The following is a 16702-nucleotide window of genomic DNA, read 5'->3' as shown; positions in this document are numbered from 1 at the left end:
TAAACATGCTTTAAAGTGTCAACCAAAAGGTTGGTGAGTTCATAAGTTTATCGTAAACAATAAAATTCATCATGATAATAGACCACAAGATTTAAATACAGTATACCTATCTCGTATACAAAACCATATTTAAAAACTTATCTTTCAATTCTTAATAGATATTTTACCTAACCATCACACAATAATATTCTTCTGAATCAAACCGAGTATGATGGAATTTATCTATAATTTGAAGTAGCACTACGCTACCTACCTCTTGATATATATTGCTATGAGGTATTTATATATTAGTTGTTCGTGCAGGTATTGCAGAGGATCTAATGGCTCACTTGGTGAAGTTGACATTAGAACTTGTACGAGTTTACTAGATGTATTTATGATGATGTTTTGAAACCATTTGTGTCAACCCATGTTTTTGACAATGTGTCATTAACTGTGAAAAAGGTATATATTTCAACATACAGTCAGCATTTAATTTCGGTAGGTGCATCTGTAGCGACCCCGACAAATCGTCAAGTGACGGCGTCGTCTACGTGGGTCCCATTACCTGGTCATAAGTCTTTATGACAACGTTTGACCAAAATATGTCGCCTTCATTTCAAAATAAAGATTGTTCCCAAAGTTTACAAGAATTGTTCAACCCAAAAGTTAAGTTACGAGGTTATAAGTACAAATGAAATCTAGGCGACACGGTTTAAAGTAAAGTCAAAAGACGCTCCATGAAATGCATGTATACTCGACATCCAATGCAAGTATCAAATAGTGAGCGGAAGCATGTATCACATATCGTGCAAGACCTGAGAAAAACATAGAAATCTGTCAACGAAAACGTTGGTGAAATCATAGGTTTAAGTAAGTAAGTGAGTAAAAGTAAGTAAGTCGAACCACAAGGTTTGCAAAGTTGAAATAATAGTAACACATTCTAAAAGTTAATATTCACGAGCACCCAATTATCAAAGCTTAACATTCCGTCCGTTGAATACCCCAGTAATTAGTGCTAGAACAAACACTGTTTCCCGAAAATATATTTCACCCGTAGACGGTAGCGAACCGTCAAAGATGAGGGTTGTCAAACCCATATGGCCATATAACATAAGTTCTCGCTTACACCATCTGATGTAACTAATGATAATCGGATTGAGGATTTTCGTTCTAAACTCGTATGTAGAATGTTTGTTTTCCCGTTCTTGTGTTCACTTAGTTCAAAAGAATCGTTTATGTTTTCTCATCCCAAAAGTAAGTTCAAAAGAGTAAAAAGTGGGACTATGATCTCACCTTGAGTGCAAGAGTTAATAAAGTACTTCAACAAGTAGACGCGTGCAAGACAAAGCTAGTCTTGACCTAAACATATAGGTTGTATCAATAACGGTAAACACAAACGGTCAAAGATGTTCAATTAGTCCTATGGCTCGTTACGACTCGATTAATATAGCATGTGAATCAATTTGTCAAGTTTCATGCACGATACAAGTAGTTAAGTATGTTAGAACGATTGTATAATCGTTTGGTTAAGTTTGACTAAAAGTCAAACTTGGTCAAAGTCAAGGTCAACGGGGTCGGGTCGGGTATCCGACAATTTTCCCATGATGAGAAATCATTTATGAGCAGAATGGCCAAGTTTCATGTTAATCGGAGTTACGGTTAAGCGGAAAACATTTTGTGAAAAGAAAAATAAAAACAAAAATGAGCTGGGCATATGCGCGGCGCGCTATGGGTTGCGCGGCGCGCACCCAAGTGTAAATCCTGGTCAGAACTTAACCACGAAGGCAAACATCTGGGATTTCTAATTCTGCGCGGCGCGCGGGTATATGCGCGGCGCGCAATACCTGGGAAACATGCAGTTTGCAGAAAAATGGTCCAAGTCACGAACCAAAACTCAAATTAACATATTTTATGAACCGAAAACATCCAAAATGCATACTATATATCGTTGGAAAGGTAATTTGACAAGGAAAACAACTAAGCACATTTCATCAAGCAATTCATCACTAACAACAACCAAAAACCGCATTAAACGTTCATAATCAAAGTTTCAAGTTCTAAAACGCATTTTATGATTCGGGCAACCAATTTACATGTATGTTATGCCGTTTCGAAGGTAATCAAACACACATTGCAACAAAACACTTAACAACAATATCTCATAGCATTTGGTGCATCAAAAGTTCATCTAAAGCTTATCAAACCCTAATCCAAGTTCACAAAATCATTAATCATGTTCTTGGAGTTTCCTTAATCAACCTATACATCAAAACGAAGCTAATGATACTAGTAACACTTTTAAAACATGCACTTAAACAATCTAACAACATTTGATCATCCAAAATCAAGGATTTAGCAAGTAATTTTCATATTGAACTAGTTACACCAAAAACAACGAATCGAGCATACAAATTACATACACGACATCACAATGAGCCATAGACACTAATTAACAACTTTATAACTCAAAAATCTCAAGAACACATAAAATTAGTGATTTTAGAAAGTTACCCAAATGAGATGAAGTTGGTATCAAATTGAAGAGGATGAAGAGAGGATTCCAAATATGTATTTTGTTTTGGTTGAAGCTTCCAAATCCGAATTTAGATGATGATTCTTTGTAGTGGTGTTTGAGAGAAAATTGGAAAGTATAGAAAGAAAATGGAAATGAAAATGAAAAGGAAAATGGGGAGGTGGGTGTTGACTAGTCAAGCTAGTCACATCTTTGCTCCAATGGCGAAACTAGTCCCTCAAGTTTGTTGTCGGGTGCGGGAATTAACCAAACGAAATATTTTAAATTACACGGAAGTACGGGAGATATTAAAAAAAATCCGATAACGAGAATATTTAAAATGTTACTTAACAAAGGATACGAATCTAGATATGAAGGGTATTATTTAAAAAGAAAAAGACGGGCTTTAAAATAATTTAACGGAAAAATGCGGGATGTTACATTATCCACACCTCAAAAGAAATTTCGTCCCGAAATTTAGTTGGAAAATAATAATCGATGCCTCTCACTCGAGACCGGAGATGTCAATGCTATGAATAAGTGAAGGTACGTCCTTGAGTGTTCTCATGAATTTGGATTTTTACGATCCCCGGTTTCAACTGGTTTTCCTATGAAGAGAAGTTTGTCATCGATAGTTGGTGTATATAGCAGGATTGCACGTTCCTGTTCCGCAGGACACGTTTCTAAGTTTGTTACACGAAATGTAGGGTAAACGGAAACTTAATTTAGTCGGAAGTTCTAAACGGTAGGAAGCGGTTCCAATACGCCCCAAGGTTTCAAAAGGTTCAATATTGCGGCTATAGCCTTTCTCGATTTCCCAAAATGGATTACACCTTTCCAAGGTGCGGTTTCTCAATATTACGCGGTTACACACTGGGATTTGTGAGGTTTTCATCTAAGTTTGGTATAACTCTTTTGGCGACTACGGATCGTCTCGAGCCCTCCTCGGATTTGAATGATTTCAATTGTTGTTTCTTGATGGAGTTCAGATTTCGGTGGTTGATGCTTTGGTTAAATGAACAGGGGTATGACATTAGCGGTCATATAGGGTTTCGGAAAGTGCGCGTGAACACACGAGTGGTAACTACTGTTGTAAGAGTGATCTACTAAAGGTGACAATACGAGTTTGTGACATGTCTTTCCAAGACGTAAATCGTTCGTTTGCTCGGTTCGTCTGTTTGTGGGTGGTACGCGGTACTCATGTCTAAGCGGGTTCCCAAGGTTCCTTGTAAAACTAGAAGTGAAACGAGTATTTCGATACGTGATAATTGACAAAGATGCACCGTGTTGGAATAGAATCTCTTAAGATATGTTTGAACAAGTTAGTTAGGGTTCGAAAATGTTCGTTAGGACTACTCACCCTCGTGGCGAATATTAATGTAATATGAGGAGTTTCTCTATCCATTGAGAAGTTTTACAAAAAGTTCCCTTATACGGGAGTGCGGGCGATAAAGATAGAAGTTGAGGTTTGAAAGAGAATTGCAATGAGAACTTAGAGTAGAGTGAGTTTACATTTCGAGGTAGCCATATCGTGCATCTAGTTGTCAAAAGTTGAGGTTTGAAAAAGGAAACGCGATAGTACACGTAGTTGTATAGTTCGGGGTTGAATAGTAGTTGGCCAATTATCAGCAACACAAGGACGTTAAGTCAAAGAAGAATGAGGTATCCTTGGAGTGTGTGTTATCTTAAATTCCCGTAATATCAGACGGTAACGGTGAAATATCAGAGGTATGTAGTGTGGTATGAGATGACGAGAAAATTGATCGGATCCACAATTTAGTATTCGAATTCTTCGTGCAAAATAACGAATTTTTAGTTACGTTGATTTTGAGTCGAGAGAGTATGCCTTTCGGCGTTCATGTAGAAATATTTCCATGTTTGAGTTCCATCTGTTGCTATACGATTTTAACTAGAATTGTTGGTGTGAAGAATCACGCTCAAGGTTCGAACACGGAGAGGTTTAAAGTTTTCCTTAGTGAGTTAACGAGTTTAAAAGTCGTGTAACACGAGAAAAGTCAGAAATGAATCTTCGGTAAAAATAGACGAGATCTAAGATTTTACGAATACAAGTCTGAGTTGGGAGAGTTTCCTGATTACATGTGGCTTGATTTCGAGATTGATTGTAATGCCTTGACCATTAACATCATGGTCTAGAAAATTGGACTTCGTTCAACAGAAATTCTCACTCGGAGAATTTGGTATAAAGTTGCTGTTTTCTCAAAAGTTCGAGCGTAAGATGGTGATGTTGTTCGTTTTCCTTCTTTACTTAAATAAGTTAAGATGTCATCCATAAATACGATAACAGATTTGTCTAGATAAGTTGCATACGTGGTTTAGGAGGTTTATGGATATGGACGAGCCTTGGATAAATCGAATGGTACTAAGAGAGATTTACAACTAACGTTGCGAGTTCGGAAAAGACTCAGGAGACATCGTCTCCCTTAACCCCCAATTGATGATAACCGGAACGGAGGTCGATTTGGAACATACGGGATTCATGCAAATAATCAGGTGGTCATGGATACGAGGAAGAGGGTATCGGTTTTCAACCGAAAATTATTTAGTTCACAATAATCTATACCTAGTTGTAGGGAAACAATTTCTCCTTAACGAATAGGTTCTGAGCTCCCTAGTTCTATAGGTGTCAAATCAAAAGTCTTAACGTATATCCTCCAATAAAATTTATAGGTACACAATATTTTCCGTTGGTCACTTAAATCGTCTAAGTAGTATCTAGGGGAAAAAGTGGAATGTAAAGAGTACAAGTGAAAGTCTCGGTTGTAAAACGTCTAGCGGTAATTGAATCGAATAAGTATGAAACATACGGTTTGTTGTGAAGAAACGTACCCGTGACTAGTCCATCGTCGTCTCGGGCATCCTAGGCGTTGATGTTGAAAGTTCAACGGCGTGCGTTGGGGTTGATTTTCTTATTTGGGCATTCATTCCTAAAATGACCCGTTTGGCCACATTTGTAGCAAATACTCGGCTTTGGTGCGTCGGGCCCCTTTTGAGTGACGGGGGCGGTACTTCCACAATACTTGGCAATATGACCACTACCTTGGCACCGATGGCAAATTAGCTTGCCACATTCACCAAAATGATGCTTGTGGCATTTGTTGCAAAAAGGTCGTGTCCCGGCATAACTTTTCTTGTCGTTGGAGGCGAAAGGCTTCTTGGCGGGGTTGTTGTTATTGTTGTGGTTGCTTGATTGAGAGGCTTCCCATGTTCTTTTGTTGTTACTCGGGTGGTTCTCGACCATTGGTGCCGGTGCTTCCATTTCCTTCGCCGTTTCTAAAGTTCGGCGGGCCGTTGTTAAAGCCTCTTGTAGGTTAGTGGGTCGAGATGTCATTACCCTGTGTTGAATGCTCTTAGGGAGGCCATCCATGTAAAGTTCGACTCTTAGGGATTCGGGAGTCATGAGATTTGGACACATTGTGACTAGTTCGGTAAACCGTTGATTATAAGCTTCGAGGTCATTCCCGGCCGTTTTTAAATTCCTTAGACCCTGCTCGAGCCTTCGAGTCTCGTCGCGCAGAAAATATTCGGTGATCATTCTTTCTCTTAATTCGGTCCAAGAGAGTGAGTGGGCTTCATCGATACCCACCGATTGTACATACATGTTCCACCATGAGAGTGCAACACCGGTGAAAGTGAGGGTGGAAAACTTGACCTTATCTTGGTCTCGACAACTGCTTGTGTTAAAAACGGTCTCCATTTGTTCAAACCATCGGGTGAGAGTAACCGGTCCCCCGGTTCCATCGAAAGTGGGAGGATTGTACTTCATGAAGTTCTTGTAGGAGCAACCTTCGATTGAATTACCTGCTCCATGATTGTTGTTGTTAGAAAAGTGATCGGCCACGGCCGTACCCACGGCGGTGGTTATCATTCGTTGAAGAGCTTGTTCGGAAGTTTCATATCGTGGCCCGCGACGGGGAGGCATTGTTCCTTCAAGACACAAGAATATCGTTGATTAGTATTCTCAATAATACTAATCATGATAGGGAATGATGATGTAGAGAAAATTTTCCTTGACTCGCCTTAAATTCTCTATGTCATAATGTCGGAACGTCCATGTGAATCACCGTAATATAATCCCGGAAATTATATTACCCTGATTCTCATGTGCATTTAACATTACTTCATAAAGTCAAGGTGGCGCATCAACAAAATTTATCAACGTAAGATCAAGATCGAATACGAGTTAGATATGATAGAAGAGTTCGAGTATAAATGCACAATTAGTCAAATAATTCCTACTTCAGTCTATATGCCGGTTGTATTCTAGATTCACCTATGTACCCTATGACTCGGAGTGGACACAAATGAACTCTAAATCCCTACAACCAAGGCTCTGATACCACTTGTAGCGACCCCGACAAATCGTCAAGTGACGGCGTCGTCTACGTGGGTCCCATTACCTGGTCATAAGTCTTTATGACAACGTTTGACCAAAATATGTCGCCTTCATTTCAAAATAAAGATTGTTCCCAAAGTTTACAAGAATTGTTCAACCCAAAAGTTAAGTTACGAGGTTATAAGTACAAATGAAATCTAGGCGACACGGTTTAAAGTAAAGTCAAAAGACGCTCCATGAAATGCATGTATACTCGACATCCAATGCAAGTATCAAATAGTGAGCGGAAGCATGTATCACATATCGTGCAAGACCTGAGAAAAACATAGAAATCTGTCAACGAAAACGTTGGTGAAATCATAAGTTTAAGTAAGTAAGTGAGTAAAAGTAAGTAAGTCGAACCACAAGGTTTGCAAAGTTGAAATAATAGTAACACATTCTAAAAGTTAATATTCACGAGCACCCAATTATCAAAGCTTAACATTCCGTCCGTTGAATACCCCAGTAATTAGTGCTAGAACAAACACTGTTTCCCGAAAATATATTTCACCCGTAGACGGTAGCGAACCGTCAAAGATGAGGGTTGTCAAACCCATATGGCCATATAACATAAGTTCTCGCTTACACCATCTGATGTAACTAATGATAATCGGATTGAGGATTTTCGTTCTAAACTCGTATGTAGAATGTTTGTTTTCCCGTTCTTGTGTTCACTTAGTTCAAAAGAATCGTTTATGTTTTCTCATCCCAAAAGTAAGTTCAAAAGAGTAAAAAGTGGGACTATGATCTCACCTTGAGTGCAAGAGTTAATAAAGTACTTCAACAAGTAGACGCGTGCAAGACAAAGCTAGTCTTGACCTAAACATATAGGTTGTATCAATAACGGTAAACACAAACGGTCAAAGATGTTCAATTAGTCCTATGGCTCGTTACGACTCGATTAATATAGCATGTGAATCAATTTGTCAAGTTTCATGCACGATACAAGTAGTTAAGTATGTTAGAACGATTGTATAATCGTTTGGTTAAGTTTGACTAAAAGTCAAACTTGGTCAAAGTCAAGGTCAACGGGGTCGGGTCGGGTATCCGACAATTTTTCCATGATGAGAAATCATTTATGAGCAGAATGGCCAAGTTTCATGTTAATCGGAGTTACGGTTAAGCGGGAAACATTTTGTGAAAAGAAAAATAAAAACAAAAATGAGCTGGGCATATGCGCGGCGCGCTATGGGTTGCGCGGCGCGCACCCAAGTGTAAATCCTGGTCAGAACTTAACCACGAAGGCAAACATCTGGGATTTCTAATTCTGCGCGGCGCGCGGGTATATGCGCGGCGCGCAATACCTGGGAAACATGCAGTTTGCAGAAAAATGGTCCAAGTCACGAACCAAAACTCAAATTAACATATTTTATGAACCGAAAACATCCAAAATGCATACTATATATCGTTGGAAAGGTAATTTGACAAGGAAAACAACTAAGCACATTTCATCAAGCAATTCATCACTAACAACAACCAAAAACCGCATTAAACGTTCATAATCAAAGTTTCAAGTTCTAAAACGCATTTTATGATTCGGGCAACCAATTTACATGTATGTTATGCCGTTTCGAAGGTAATCAAACACACATTGCAACAAAACACTTAACAACAATATCTCATAGCATTTGGTGCATCAAAAGTTCATCTAAAGCTTATCAAACCCTAATCCAAGTTCACAAAATCATTAATCATGTTCTTGGAGTTTCCTTAATCAACCTATACATCAAAACGAAGCTAATGATACTAGTAACACTTTTAAAACATGCACTTAAACAATCTAACAACATTTGATCATCCAAAATCAAGGATTTAGCAAGTAATTTTCATATTGAACTAGTTACACCAAAAACAACGAATCGAGCATACAAATTACATACACGACATCACAATGAGCCATAGACACTAATTAACAACTTTATAACTCAAAAATCTCAAGAACACATAAAATTAGTGATTTTAGAAAGTTACCCAAATGAGATGAAGTTGGTATCAAATTGAAGAGGATGAAGAGAGGATTCCAAATATGTATTTTGTTTTGGTTGAAGCTTCCAAATCCGAATTTAGATGATGATTCTTTGTAGTGGTGTTTGAGAGAAAATTGGAAAGTATAGAAAGAAAATGGAAATGAAAATGAAAAGGAAAATGGGGAGGTGGGTGTTGACTAGTCAAGCTAGTCACATCTTTGCTCCAATGGCGAAACTAGTCCCTCAAGTTTGTTGTCGGGTGCGGGAATTAACCAAACGAAATATTTTAAATTACACGGAAGTACGGGAGATATTAAAAAAAATCCGATAACGAGAATATTTAAAATGTTACTTAACAAAGGATACGAATCTAGATATGAAGGGTATTATTTAAAAAGAAAAAGACGGGCGTTAAAATAATTTAACGGAAAAATGCGGGATGTTACAGCATCAACTTCAACTTATATGGAACTTTGACCAGTTTGCTATTTGCAGGTGTCCATCAAGTTTAACTTAAATTTTTGCGGTCTTTTTGGGTGTACATCACTTCATTGTTTTGTATGTTAATGGTGTAGGTGCCAAATGGGTACATGAATGCAAAGTAAGGAGCTAACATTGTCTAAATCATGCTAGGTTGTACTTGTAAACATGTATGAAATGGAATTAGTAAGTGATCATGTGATCTGCTTTTGTTCAACAACTCGACATCCATGACTTTTCTGCTAATGCAAAGGTAATCTTATAATGCAATTTTTTGAAAGGAACGAAGTTTTGACCATCTTTGTTAGTCATCTTATGATTCCTTTTAGACTCTCGCCTTATATTTGTACCATGAATTTTGGTTTACAGGTTGAATAAAATAATTAATATAGCAGCATTCAAGTTATGCTCAGAAGTGGCCATTTACAAACATTTGAGACACTTAAGCCATATGGTTAGTATTATTTTACAATTACTAAAGTACCCATTTACAAACATGTGTGTTTTTGATTTCGTGTGCATATGTTTTGTGATGTTAATGAGATTGACACTTTTTTTCCTAGCTAATTGCTAACCATCTTCATTCCTACTGCAAGTTACATTTTTGTGTTTCTTAAACACTTCTTATTCGACCTATGTGTAGGAGAAACAAAGGATACTTCGAAGAAAACTACCTGTATCTAGCTTTGTATTTATGGCCGTATGTAAATTATGTGTGTAATAAGTAGTAACGGAAGGCTTGATTGGAGCATTCAAATCGAGTTTATCAACTTCCTTATAGTTGTAACTTGATAGTTTGGAAATGATAGTTGTTTGGATGTTATAGATTGGAAAGCAAATTTACCCATTTGGACCGTAAAATGCTCTGTCATATAAAGTTAATGCATAATGAATACGTATTGAAACACTTGCAAATGTTTCTTAGCCGCGAAGCGCGTGACCCATCGTCTTGTTTGTATTGAAAAACAAACTTAACCAAACATAGCACGTTGCATCTTTTCAACTCTAAAGACTGTTTTTGACCTATTTACCAAAAGCTATAAAATATTCATTTAAAATAACAAAGAATTCAATTTAATACGATCCGAGGATCAAATTGAGCATACTTGATGCAAACTCTATCTAGTGTGTTTGGATAGATCTTACGATCTAATTGAATTACAACAATGTACCATCTACATTGAAACTAATTAAAATTCTAATTAGTTGAACCCTACCAACATTGAAACCACAATAAAACAAGCAATGCACAAACCAAAAGGACCATCAACCAGTTGCAACCTGTACCGATAGCTTCACCAAAGAATCGCCGCAGAGCAGATTGAAGGCCAACGCAATTGAAATTCCGATGAAATTTCCGTAACACCACCGCTTAGAAAACCTCGAGGGGAGGCCCATTGAAAGAAACCACTCCGGCACTCTGCCAAACCTACCACATTGACAACGCAAAACTCTCACCAATCGCCCAACGTCGTTGGCCAAACACTTCTATTTCTCGTAAATCTACAACAAATAGTAAGAACCGAAACCGAAACCGAAACCGAAATACCAAACCTCCAGAAAAAACACCATAAAGTCGCCACCTAAACTCAAAAGCTTTCGCCGAGAAACCAACACCACCAAACACGATACCGGTTATCGGAAACATATGGACCACCACCCTAGACTACCAAATGTATGACAACCTCCCACAACACATGAAATTACCGCCGAAAAAAAGCAACCACCAAAATGAAGTCCCCAAGAACCATATAAATCGAAACACGGATCCATCATGTCAACGGCGAACCCATCTAATGGTGGCAACCGACCCTCAAAACCTTTTACCATGGGACAGTGTTAAGGCCAACAAAACCGTCGGTCACCACCAAACGAAAAGATAACCAATGGGGAGCTAATGGAGCAAAAGATCGATCGAAAACCAAAAGTCAATAGAAGTGGAAGAGCCGACGAAAAAAGGGAAGACCAGATGCTAAGAAGGGGAAGGAAGGGAGTGGGATCTAAATCCGACTACTCTACGACGAACACCATTGCCTAAAAATACACCGCCTGCCAAAGTCGCCGGAAAAATACAAGATGTAACCAAACTCCAGCAAAATAGGTCGGAAGTCATGACAACACCGTTAGATAAAAGGCCGCGAGGAAAAGAAATATAGAGAAAGACGCCAAATGAGACTGGTGATAACATGTATGGTTACATACATCAAAACGGTAACAAGCACATAATCTGCATAGATTTTCAAGTTCACAACAACGCAATTGGTATTCTCTCTTTCAAATAGTTTGACCCCAATCACACTACATGCTCAAAAGGTGACACTAATCTTTTGTATTCGGTACTAAATTAACATAGTCAAGACCAAAATCCAAATTCAAACAACTATAAACCTATAAAGGGGATACAGAACCATAAAGACTACATAAAGAGGGGTCACTATGAGGTAGAATCCGCATATTTCAAGACTCATTTTCTAACAGCAGTCTGATTCCTATACCATTCTAAGATATTACCATCTGTTGCTTGGTGGTTTAACTTTGTAAATCCTAACGATCCAGTTTGATGTCGTAAATGCTTCTTCCAAGTATTCAAGCTTCACATCTTTATTACCAATTTCAACACCTCTTGCTCGATCATACCTGTCAATGAAACAAACACAACATAATATCACGTTCGCTTCCTTTTAACCACGGGTTAGGACTAAAGGTGCCAACCTTGACTCATTAACTTATAAATAGGTTGATTCTGGTTATGCAAAACAAGTACTCCGTACTAATATTTATCCTAGATGTAAACAGATTTAAACACCCAATGTGTAACATTGTTTCACAAAATTTTCTTAGTAGAAAATCATATATAAGTAAAATACTACTTTCCTAATTATATTTGACACTAATTATCATTTTGGACAAAATGTGTTCCATATCCAACCCAATTTACCATTGTATTAAAATGTAACATGACACAAGAAGCATTGACAATTTATAAATAATATTAACTACCAAAATACCAAATTGAATAAGCGACAAAGATAAGCCTATCATCATTAGAGTAAAAAGGACCACCAGAAGAAAGACAACCAAAAAATGATTCCAAAAGATGAAACTAAATATTAAAATGGTTAGGAGCATGAGGCCATGAACATAATGTTAATAATGTAAAACATACACTAGAAAACATCGGATACCATAAGCAAAAAGGCTTGTAATAATAATGAGAAATTTTAGAACCAAACATGTCAGTGGGGCATGAATATTAATATTAATAAATGATGTAATAAGGTTAATAAATACTTACCCTGGAGGTTTTCCATATTCTGTTGTCAGCTCCCCAAATCGATAATAGCATAACTTATACCTACAATCAATATATAAATATTACATTACATTAAACTAATGAACACGGGGACAGCTGATTCTGGTAGTTGGACATATAAATATATACATTTCATAAACTGACTACATGAAACATTAACTAGCTTCTATTAACTTGATTAAGAAACCTCAACCGAGCAAATAATTAGAGAAAAAAAAAAAAAAGATAGCAAGCAAGATACAACTACAACATTTATATATATACAAGTTATATATATATATATATATATATATATATATATATATATATATATATATATATATATATATATATATATATATATATATATATATATATATATATATATATATATATATATATATGATGAGGCGAGGTAGAAAGACACGTATTCTATAAAAAAATGGGAAGGAGCTATAAGCGTTGATTTATACACTTTTAATCCACAAAACTTACCAATAATAAATTAATCGCTACAAATTTCACCTTTATGAGAAAAATAGCTGATACAATTTTCAACCTTATAAGAAAACACTTTGATAAAATTTTCACCTTTTTAGTACGAAAAAACAAGTTGATACAAATTTGATAAGAAAAGAAAGTCAATATTAGAAGATCATTTACCTTTTTTTTTGTTTAGTAGTATTTTACCATTTTTGATTTAAGTTTCCTTCTTTTCTGTTATTTTCTTATATTATATTACATACACAAGATAGGTTACATATTGATGGCTTCAAGATAAGCTCGCATAATCCATCCATCATTAATAAGATAAGAAGACTGAAAACTTACATTAGACAATTCAACATCTTGGGTGCAGCTCCTTTATCAACACGATATTCACCATTTACAAGATAATCCGGTTCCTTTATCACAGGAAATACACCACCTCCAATTCTCACCATCCACAAAAACCTTCATATCATACAAATCATTATAATAGACTGATATAAAAATCAACATTAAAAGATATCTATATCTATATCAACATTAAAGGAAGAATGCTTACTTATTTATATCATCAGAAGAGTAGCCAGTAACACCTCCAAAAACAACCAAAACATAATCAACATCCAGTGATCTCATGATCTCATATGCTTCATCCTCATATGACGACATGGCCCGCCCAACAGTAGCAATATGGGTATTATTCCAGGTATTATTGTCTACAATCACAGTTCTGTTTCCCATTGCTGTAATTTGATAACCGTAATCCCACCAAGACATTACTTTAGCATCTGAAGGAGTATTCTGTCGAAGCCAAAAGTAAGCTTCACGGTAGTCATCAAATATAACCCTCTGCCCATGGGCCCCACGTGCCGCCAATACAATGGAAGGAGATGAGTATGCCTCTGATGTCACCCATGTACAATGGATGACATATCTGCTCAATAAATAGAAAGCACCAAGAAGCAACACACTAGCACCATTTTTCAGATATGGTAAAGATTGATCAAGTGAAGCTTGTTGCTGCAACAAATATATTACAAATGAGATATAACATGATGCCATTTTAATATCACGAAAGTCATTACAAAAAAAAAATTAAAAAATAAAAACTGACCTTAGATAATCCCTTTGTGCTACTTGTTCCCTTTGCAGATACAATTTGGGTCATTTTTCCCCTGAGTGCATGGGTCAAGTTCTTTACTGTAGCCGAGACTGCAATTGCACTTATAAGACAAACCGCAGGTGTTGCAACTAGAATCAACCGTACCATAACACCCGCAAAATACATACTCGTGAGACCATACATCACAATAAAGATTGTGGCATCTGACAATCGTTTAAAGCAGAAATATAGACCCGCTGGAAATAGAAAAAGCAGGATATGGAAATCAAACATGAAAGACGACCAGGCAGTAGGCTGATGCTCAGAGACCGAAGCTATAATTGGTATATGATCTTTAGCATATGTGGGGTCCAGCAAAGAGTAAAATCGCCCTGTCCATGGTGAGATATAGCCCGAAGCTGTACCAACTCCCAGAGCGATAGCACCGACAGCTATTGAGGATGTTACACCGATCCTCAAAAGAGCTTGAAACATTTTTGTATCGTTTAACATGTTCTTTACCCAAATCAAGAAGTAAAATACCTACCAACGTATGGAATTAACTGAGATCAGTTATATTGAATACTCAATTTATCTACTTGGAAACAACGATTATGACTATGATCATTAAATTGTGATAATTTAATGTAAAATAATCAAACTTAGAGATGCAGGCACGTAATAAGTAGTTAATTATAGAAAATTCATTATGGCGTGACAACCTAACTATTTGAATTCAATTAGAATTTACTTCCAATACAATGCTTATACATATCGAAGCATAAAAAATATACTTGTTTAGCACATTCGATAATCTACATCTCCAAGTAACTCGTAAGCATGTTTTGATATATGTAGAAAAATGAGATGAGTGACTATTTAATCAGATAAAGCTATGAATGATCAAAATCAATACCTGAATCAAGAAAAACACTCCCAAAGCAGCCATATGTTCTCCTGACTGAACATGTTGAAATCCAACAAAACGAATCTGCATAGCAAGCAACATCCCCACTATATACATACAATTATACGCCACATACAGCCTCATCGAGTACCTCCCCGTAATCAACAACACCAACACATATAGAGGAATCAAATTAATAATAAACACATACCCACCCCAAGCTGAAACCATATAAAAGTACCCAAACGCTGACGCTAAAGACCACGCAAGCGAACCAGTATTAACAGCCTTAACAAACAAATAAAAAGTCAACAACAAAGCAAATATAGCAACACCTTCATTATCATAACTCCCAGCCACTGATCGCGAAATGTACCCAGGACATATAGCGATCAACGCAGCAGCAACAAGACCCGCCCCAGAATCCCAAACCTCCTTCCCGAAAAAATAGGCAACAATAGTAGTATTCGAAGCAAAAAACGGAGCAGTTAACACACAAACTTCACGAATATGAACTGCGAAACGGAGAAACTTAAGACCCCAATAAATTATAGCAGCAGTAACCATAAGACCTGGATATAAAGTACCACCAATGATCCTACCAAGTGGATACCAACTCTCGGAATCAAACCAGTTCCAGAACTCATAAAACCCATTTTCAGTTAAATATAAGGTGGTTCTGTAATTGAAATATGGATCGAATTCATGGATCATGGATTCATACCGAAGAACACTGAATAAACGCGTAATGAAAGCTAGAATGTAAACAAGCCCTAAAATTGAGACACGGATCAAGAGTTCCTGCTGTTTTGTTTTGAGTTTTAGGCTTTTGAGTGAAAAAGATGGTGGTGAAACTGAGGATAGATCCGGTGGTGAAGTTGAAGGTTTTGGTGGGGATTTCATGGCGTCTGGTTTTCCGACCATGATTTGGTAAATTGATTGGTTGAATTGTGAATGAAATTGATTTGATTGATTTCAGAAGGTTATTAGGGTTAGGGTTTGGGAGAAACCCTAGTAGCAAATGATCGGAAACGGAAGAAACAGAGTGAAGTTTCAACACAGAAGTTGTGTGAGTGAGTGAGGTACAGATCCAAAAACCCTTACCAATCAGCTATTTTCTCTTTTTATTTAGTATTTTAGACATTAAATTATTATCATGGAGTATTTATTACTGTATTATACAAAGTATTACGGAGTATTAATTATTATTATTATTATTATTATTATTATTATTATTATTATTATTATTATTATTTATTTATTATTTATTTTTTGTTTTATTATTTTTTTATATTTTTAAAAATAGCCTTTAAAACTATACTAAACTATATTGAGAGGCTAGATGTGTTCAATATAGTTTTCGTTTTTTTCAACAACAAAAAAAAAAAAAGTAAAAGAAGAAGAAGTAGAGGCTATGACACGTATAATTCACTTGTTAGATCACTAGATGGTTAATTACTCTAAAACTAGTGAAATAATCCATGGAACCACGAGTTTATTTAAACGAAATTGTTTAATGATATGTTTTAGGTATTAAGTGAACATAAATGTTAAAGTCATTTAGTTTAATGACCCGTG

At 36.5% G+C, this 16702-nt stretch overlaps 1 protein-coding gene and 1 long non-coding RNA gene across 2 annotated transcripts; one reads left to right on the top strand and one right to left on the bottom strand.

The window, feature by feature from the left end:
- The first annotated feature begins 328 nt into the window (after window positions 1-328).
- LOC139852278 (uncharacterized) lies at window positions 329-10072 on the top strand. Its single transcript, XR_011760995.1, has 4 exons — window positions 329-444; window positions 9430-9587; window positions 9704-9788; window positions 9978-10072. It is a non-coding gene; the product is annotated as an uncharacterized lncRNA (long non-coding RNA).
- A 1473-nt stretch (window positions 10073-11545) lies between these two features.
- On the bottom strand, window positions 11546-16210 carry LOC139851440 (dolichyl-diphosphooligosaccharide--protein glycosyltransferase subunit STT3B). The gene is made up of 6 exons (XM_071840476.1): window positions 15134-16210; window positions 14230-14760; window positions 13675-14135; window positions 13458-13580; window positions 12630-12689; window positions 11546-11971 (listed from the first exon to the last, which is right to left on the bottom strand). Exons 1-6 carry the CDS (start codon window positions 16046-16048, stop codon window positions 11842-11844), a joined length of 2220 nt encoding a protein of 739 aa, XP_071696577.1. The 5' UTR covers window positions 16049-16210; the 3' UTR covers window positions 11546-11841.
- Between the last annotated feature and the right edge of the window lie 492 nt (window positions 16211-16702).

The sequence above is a fragment of the Rutidosis leptorrhynchoides genome, chromosome 6, assembly GCF_046630445.1.
Source record: "Rutidosis leptorrhynchoides isolate AG116_Rl617_1_P2 chromosome 6, CSIRO_AGI_Rlap_v1, whole genome shotgun sequence".
NCBI lineage: Eukaryota > Viridiplantae > Streptophyta > Magnoliopsida > Asterales > Asteraceae > Rutidosis > Rutidosis leptorrhynchoides.
This window is presented reverse-complemented; position numbering and strand designations above follow the sequence as displayed.